At 55.1% G+C, this 7849-nt stretch overlaps 1 protein-coding gene across 1 annotated transcript; it reads right to left on the bottom strand.

Annotated features, from left to right (window-relative positions):
• Positions 1–3564: 3564 nt before the first annotated feature.
• On the bottom strand, positions 3565–7209 carry RBP5 (retinol binding protein 5; the record flags this gene model as incomplete). Its single annotated transcript, XM_079937916.1, is given in 5 exon segments — positions 3565–3618; positions 4059–4160; positions 6672–6740; positions 6744–6850; positions 7137–7209. Coding segments are annotated over 5 exon segments (405 nt in total).
• Positions 7210–7849: the final 640 nt, after the last annotated feature.

Here is a 7849-nt window from a genome sequence, read left to right as displayed (position 1 = left end):
CACATAACCCTGTGATTTTCCCATCAAGTCTCCTCACCCACTACCTTTCACCTCCTGCTGGACCTGCAAGGTCTCCCCCATCCTGGCCTGTCCACGATCATGGTCGCAGCTCTGGGATAGCTCCAGGTCAGTCTTTGGGGACCCTGATGGCACAGGTGCTGTTATGATTGAGGGTGTTATGGTGGGAGGGGTTGGGGGAGACATCCCAGAGAGCTGGCTGGGGGTACTGGAGGTGGTCCCCAGGCCGGGCAGAAGCATCGGTCTCCAGAGGAGGAAGAAAAGCCTGAGGAAGGGCAGGGAGAGGTGGGAAGGGAGGGCCAGACACAGCTAGCGGATCCTCAGCCACATCGGGGGCTGCAGGCCTCGCACTGATTGTTGGGTAATTAAGCCTAGAGCCCAGATGTGGTTCTTTCTCCTTAGGGGATAAGATTTGGGTGTGGGGAGGAGGCCAGGACTCTGCTCTCTCTTGGCGTCCTAGGATTTGCAGTGGCCTCTAAGGGTCCCCTGCTGCAATGGGATCCCACAGTGTTACAGGATCAGCTCCTGCCTGGGATGCCTTTGTGTTCTGCAGGTGAGGAATTTCCTGCTCCCCTTTCATCCTGCAGGTCTGGGCACGTGGGGTGGGGGCGTGCGGGAGACGGCGGCTGAGGTGAGGGGGCAGTTGCAGGGGGATACGCAGCTAGACTTTGTTACTCCTGCCTCCTCTGGGGCCCCTACCAGGACGTGGGGCCTGAGTCCTCGGGCAGCACGGGGTCCTCCGCTTCAGGGCACACACCGATCCTGACCTCGGGTCCATGTTGGTCAGTTTCTTCTGAGCAGAGGGCTCTGGACCGACCTAAAGAATCAAGGCTAAAGGATCATTTGGAGTTCAGGCTGGAAGGTTGTTTGTGACCATTTGGTGCTCTCTGGGCCTGGCGGACGGGGAGGGGGCAGGGGCCTGGCGTGGAGCTGCGTTAGAAGGGTGCAGTCACTCTGTCTCACGTGGAAATAAACGTATTTGATTCTTGATCATCTCCCTGGGGTCTCAGACTCTGGTCAATGAGGTCAAAGACGGTCCTGGGAGGTATAGCTTTGTGTGTCCCTAGAAGGGCTGGGGTGGGACCACCCATCCGTGGCCGTAGCTCCCCCCCACCCCCCGCCCTTTCATCACCCACACGTCGGTGCCCTTGGTGACCATCTCTTCCATCTGACAGTCAGTGGTGCAGCCAGATTGGAATGAGGGGTAGGGTCTTCGCAGGGTGAGCATGTGGGCTGGGATTGGTGTGTGTGTGTGTGTATGTGTGTGTGTCTGTCTGTCTGTCTAGTGGGGGCAGGGACGAAATATCCAACAGGGTGTTGGAGGAGCGAGGACTGAACTTGGTGGGTCTCTGGCTCCCACTGCAGCGAGCACTGCCCCCTGCTGCCCACGGGGGAAATGGCAGCCCTGACTTCCTGCATCTGGGTGGATCCCGCTCCCACCCCCTTGGAGGTGCCCAGGAGCAGCTCAGTCCTCCTCTGGTTGCTTGTGCTCCTTTGGGGTCTCCAGGCCTCTTGTTGGATTTTGGCTCCTGGAGGGGAGTGGTCCAGTGGAGGATGTGGACCCGCAGGTGGGAAGGTGTGGGTGTTCATGTCACAGGAGTCTTGGGGGACTGAGGCTGCTTCCACTTGGGTCCAACAGTCACCATGGAGGCCTATGTGCTCCCGGCAAGATCCCAGCGAGGGGCCGACATGCAGAGCACAGACAGCAGTCCTATGGGGAGAGGCCTGGATATGCACTGTGAACTCGGAGTGGCCGGGACCTGGTGAATACACACGGAGCATCTTCCAGTGCCTTTACCGCACCTGGGAATGGAAAAGGTAGGAGTCCCCCACTTCCTCTGAGCTTCTGCTGCTCTGCCCTCCCGACGTTGCTGGGGACCCTGCGGAGAGGTTGGGCAGGGATGAAGTTGCTCAGGTCCACTCTGCATTCTTTCTTTTTCTTTTTTTAAAAAAAATTTTATTTAGTTATTTTTGGCCGTGCTGGGTCTTCGTTGCTGCAAGCGGGATTTCTCTAGTTGCGGTGCGCAGGCTTTTCATTGCATTAGCTTCTCTTGTTGCAGAGCACGGGCTCTAGGCACACGAGCTTCAGTAGTTGTGGCTCCCAAGCTCAGTAGTTGTGGCTCTCGGGCTCTAGAGCACAGTCTCAGTAGTTGTGGTGCCCGGGCTTAGTTGCTCTGCGGCATGTGGGATCCTGCCAGACCAGGGCTTGAACCCGTGTCCCCTGCATTAGCAGGCGGATTCTTAACCACTGCGCCACCAGGGAAGCCCCACTCTGCATTCTTGTCCAAATTCTGTTCCAAATTCATTCCAGGCTTGTGGTGGGATGAGTGCTGCAATCCTGGTTCTTGGACAGAGCCCCAGAGACCATCTCGGATGTGCAGGGGCCTGGCCATTGCAGGAAGAGGCAGCAGGGGTGTTCATCTAGTGAGCACAGGCCAGGGATATTCCAGCATTCCCCTCATCCCCCCAGCCAGGCTCTGTCCCCACCCCACCTTGAGCCTTCTTCTCTCTGCTCTTGCCCTACAGGAAGGACTTCTATTCTGAAAGAGCCAAGGCCCTTGGAGGTAGGGAGGTGACCAGAGGCTGGAGCTGGCCCTGAATCTGAACAGGCCCTACCCATCTGGGCTGTTTTCCAGGGCAGCGATTCTGGGACCCTAAGGGAGGGACTGTGCTGTCTTCAGTTGTCCCCCTTACCTTCTGTCCGCAGCCTTGCTGGACTGTAGGCAGAGGGTCCTAGAGGCCTGTTGCCTTCACACCTACTGTCACCTTCATGCCCTCATCTTTCTAGCCCTTAGCCTTGTATCCTTCATCTGCTTCCCTTTTCAGTCTCTTCTGGCGCTCTTGCCGCCTGTCCTTCCCAAAGCAGACGTGGAGGCCAGGTCACTATTTAGAAGCTCCCAGCCTCCCCCAGCACTGGACAGAGGTCTCGCCCTGACCCGTCCCTCTTCCCCAACGTGTAGGATGCAAGCATACAATGGCCAGGGCTCGTTAGATGTCGGTCAACGTGGTCTGTTGAACTCTGTGTGGCTGGGGCCATGACTTGGGCCTGGTTCTGTTGAGCCCATGAGGTTTCTCGAGAAGAAGGACAAGGAAATGGACCAAAAACCTCTCCCAGTAGCTCCTGTTTAAATTCTTCAATCCAGTCACACTTTTCCAGAAGGTCCACCAGTATGGTTTCCACTAATGCTCAAATGCTCAAAGCTGAGTTCTTAGATGGAAAATAAGAGGCCAGATGAATGAAAGAGGGTGGGGATCCGCTATTCTCTGGGCTCCTTTCCCCTTTGCCTGTTTCTCTCATCCAGGAGGCCAGATCTTGAACTGGGTATGAGGTCGCTATTGTGCAGTGGAGTGTGAGAAAGAAAGGGCTTTGGCCTGGGGGCTGCAAGTTATAGATTAACGTGGGGTGGAGGGAGGGGGGATGCAGAGGGAGGGTCAGTGGCCTGAGAAAGGGACTGCTGACCTGGGACCATCTGGGCTTGAAGGGGACACAGACAAGAGGAGACTGGGGACTGCCGTGGTCCAGGGGGGTCCTCAGCTCCTCTCCAGCTACTTGACCTTCCTGAAGACCTGCTCGTGCACTGCATCCCTTGCAGTCATCTCCTGGGGATAGAGTAGGAATGATGAGGACAGAGAAGGTTTTTTCTCAAGGTCCTTGACCTCCATTGAATCCTTCAGGATACATCAGCTAGAGCACTCGATGTATGGGGAATTGTATCGTGTTGCAAACCCTCAGCTTTCCACCCCAGAGGAAGGAAGGTAGCTGGGTCAGGGAACTGAAGTGGCTAAGTCTCCACGTCTCTGGTCATGATTTACGGACATGCGTCTGACTTACAACCAGGGCCCACCTTGGCCACTCCAATTCTCTCTCTCTCCACTCTTTCCAGGGCTTCTGTTTTCCCTCCTTAGTTGCCTTCCTTGAAGGGAGGCGAGGCTGGAGTAGCAGACGGACTTGATTTGAGTAAGGGCATGCATCCTAGCTGGAGGGCCCCCTCTCAGACACACCCACTTGCGTCTCCTCTCCCAGCCCTCACCCTGCTCACCAGATACGATGTGTCTCCCTCCAGCCAGTGTCTCCAGCCCCAGTCAGGGACCTCCCCTTTCTCTACACATACCAGCTGCTCCTCTTCCCAGGTGACAGTGGTCTATGGGGGAAGGCGGGAATAAAGGAAGACTTGGGGGGCAGGACACCCCAAATGCATCCAGCTCACTCTGGCTGGGCTGCCTGCTTTGCCTCCAGCAGACACTGTCTTGCTCCAGTCCCTTCCTTCCAGGACTCCCGTCCCCCACTCCTAAAGGTCACTGTTTGTGACAGTGACCATTTGGGCAGAGCAGGGATGAGGGAGGATCATAGGGGGGGCGTGAAATTGGGGGTTAGGGGACGAAGCGCGGAGAATTTGTTCCCTGTCACTTCTGGCTGACCTGGAGGAGATTTGGGGAAAGAAGGGAGGCTGGTTGGGAGCCAACCAGGGAATCTCCTTTCTCCTTTTTCTCAGTCTCAAGGGCAGCTGCAGTGTCCCTGAGAATGAAGGATCAACCCCCTAAATCAGAGCTGGGTGGGCCTGGACCTTCCAATCACCATTGTTAGGCCCCCCAATAGGACAGGCCCCCCTAAACAAGGAGCTCAGAATCTTACGGATTGTTCTTGTGGCCGTGCCACGCGGCTTATGGGATCTTAGTTCCCCCACCAGGGATCGAACCCAGGGCCCTGGCAGTGAAAGTGCGAGTCCTAACCACTGGGCCACCAGGGAATTCCCAGGGAGCTCAGAATCTTGATCAGATAGAGGAACAGTTGGTAGGTATCTGTGATACCAGGCAAGACTGTTGACGGTGGGAGTGGGGAGACAGTGCGTCTTCAAGGCAGTGAATTAGGTTGGAGATGATGGGAACTTTCTAGCAAGGATAGAAACAGTGTAGAGGTAAGAAAGAAGAGTAGGTAGCTGTGAGGGGCTCTAACCCCGTATGTTTGTGTGGAGGCCCTTGGATGCAATGTGGAGTGTACGGCCCTTACCTGGAATGTAACAAAATGTCACTGAAAGGGTTTAAGTCAGGGAGTGTCGTGGTCACTTTTACATTTTATTTTATTTTAATTTTTGTTGTTTGTTTGTTTGTTTTGCGGTACGCGGGCCTCTCACTGCTGTGGCCTCTCCCGTTGCGGAGCACAGGCTCCGGATGCGCAGGCTCAGCGGCCATGGCTCACGGGCCCGGCCGCTCCGCGGCATGTGGGATCTTCCCGGACCGGGGCACGAACACGTGTCCCCTGTATCGGCAGGCGGACTCTCAACCACTGCGCCACCAGGGAAACCCCACTTTTATATTTTAGATAGATCCTTGAGGCTACAGTAGGCAGAGTGGATTAGAGGAGGATCAAGACTGGGCACCAGATGAGAAATGAGGGCCTGAAATAAGGTGGTGACAAAGAGAAGGGTTAGGAAGGAACAGATAAGAGCCATGTAAACAAGTGATGCTCAATGGAAGTACAGTAGGTCTTAAATGCAAGCCACATATATAATTTTAAAAATTTCTAGTAACCACATTAGAAAAGCAAAAAGAAACAGGTGAAATTAATTTTAATAATATATTTTATTCAGCCTAAAATATCCAAAATATTATAATTTCAGCATGTAATCAATATAAAATTTCTGAGATGTTTTGCACTCTTTTTTGGTATTGTCTTTAAAATTCAGCGTGTATTTCACACCGATAGCACATTTCAAATGTTCAATATCTGTATATGGCTAGTAGCTACCATACTGGACAGCACAGAAAAGTTACACAGGCTTCCTGACCAATTACATGTGGTGCACGTGTGCAGGCGTGTGTGTGTGCACACACGTGCACGTGTTGGGAGCATGGAGGTAAGGGAACACAAGATAATGACTGTGACAACAGCCGGCAGGACCAACACAAGGTAATGACTGTGACAACAGCCGGCAGGACCAACACAAGGTAATGACTTGGTCCTGCTGGTTGTTGACATTGATGGAGACGGCAAATATAAAAGCAGGAATAGGTTTGTGTAGGAAGATCAGAACTTTGGGTTTGACCTTGGGGCATGCAGATGGAAACATTTTGCAGGCAGTTGAAACTCCGCCCTGGAGCTCAGGTGGTGCCTCTGGCGGGAGAATCTGTGTCCAAGGCAGTTTATAGATGGTAACCGAACACATGGGTGTAGATGATTTAGCCCATGGATAGTATACAGACAAGAGAGAGAAGGTCAAGAATAAAATACTGGGGGGAAATTCCCAGTTTAAGGGATTAATAGGGGAACTAGGGTCTGCAAAGGAGGCCAAAAGGAACACGTAGGAAGCAGAAAGGACTGCACCAGAGGGGAGTTAAAGAGGCTGAGGGAAGAGAGACTGTGGTGTCCGCAGGGTCCCAGGCTAGAGGGTGAGCACATGTTTGCTCATTGGCCTGAGGGTGACCTGCCCCTTTTGCCCTGTTGGCTGGTGCTAAGAGGGGGCAGCGTGGGTGACATCAGGAGCCTGCTATCCCAGGGACTGCTGTGGGCATCACTTCCCGGCTGCTGTGGGCATCACTGCTGTGGGCATCACTTCCCGGCTCTGGGCATGGGAAAGGTCACTTTATTTTGCCCCACTCTGTTAAGTGCCCCCTGCCCATCCACACCCCCTCCCCGCCAGCCTGAGAAAAGGTACCTGGAGCTTCCGTCCCTCCGTGATCCTCAAGTCCTCCTCAAGCTCCACTCCCACCTCGAATTCCAGAGCTTAGTTTCGGAAGGTGCTGAGGGCCTTCACTGTCACGTGGTTGCCCCGATGGTCAGTCTCCTCGTCTGACTTGAGCAGCGGCGCGATCTTCCGCAGAGCCATGTTGATGTCTACGGAGGCTGTCCTCTGAGGACCAGGGTCCTTTTAGCCAGCTGGCCAGGGCCTCCTCCACCCGCAGCAGCAGCCTGGAGCTGGGAGCATCCCCTGGGCTGGGTCTGGGACTGTGGATTTACTCCTTCCTAGCAATGCCCCTGGCTAGAAGAGGAGCCCAGCCCCCCGACCCCCAGCCTTTCCACGATGTCGGACCCTCGCATCCCCCCTCCTCAATGGGACTGGAGGCAGGAAGGGAGAGGGGAGAACGGGAGTGAAAGGGCTCGGGAGGGGTGAGGCGGTTACTTAGAACTTGCAGGTAGCTCTCCAAGTTCTTCTGCGAGACAAAGCAGTAGTAGCCGGTGAGGTTGGGAGGCATGGTCCAGGCTGGCCAAGGTGGAGGTCAAGATTTCAGGAGAATAGAGGGGGCAGGGCAAGGAGGGAGGGGGTGTCATCCGACAGGTGGGGCTGGGAGACTCCTGGCCAGCCTCTGCACACACAGAGGCAGCTTGTGTAAGGTCTGTGCTACCAGGGTTTTTATAGAGGTGAGGCCCTGTTGCAGTAAGAGCTCCTGCCAGACTCCCTCCTTCTCCCCCCCCCCCGGTGATGAGTGTGAGGCTGGTGTCTGCAGCTCCACAGAGGGGCAGGGACTTGGCAAGTTTTTGCCTGACCTCGGCTTTTCCTGAGGAAGGAACCTGGAACAGGATCTGGGGCTGTCGGTCAGGCTACACTTGAGCCTTCCCGAAGGTCAGTTTTGGCTTTCAGCCCATTTCTGGCAGGTTTGGGAACCGTCCTGAGACTCCAGAGTCAGCCTCTCCTGGGAGGGAGCTGGTCTTGCTGGGTGGAGGGGCGCGCCCTTTCAGACTCACCCAAGGGTGAGTTCTAACAATATCCTGAGATCTTGGAGTGAGTCGGGGATCCCAAAAGGTATGAGGGGGAGGAGGTGGGGAAAGAAGCGGGGACAGCCAGCTGGCCGGGAGCGCCAGTGAGGAAAATCCTCTAGCGCTGGCCCCTACAGC

Source organism: Stenella coeruleoalba (assembly GCF_951394435.1).
Source record: "Stenella coeruleoalba genome assembly, chromosome: 11".
NCBI lineage: Eukaryota > Metazoa > Chordata > Mammalia > Artiodactyla > Delphinidae > Stenella > Stenella coeruleoalba.
Note: the sequence above shows the minus strand (reverse complement) of the source record. Positions and strands in the feature narration are given on the sequence as shown.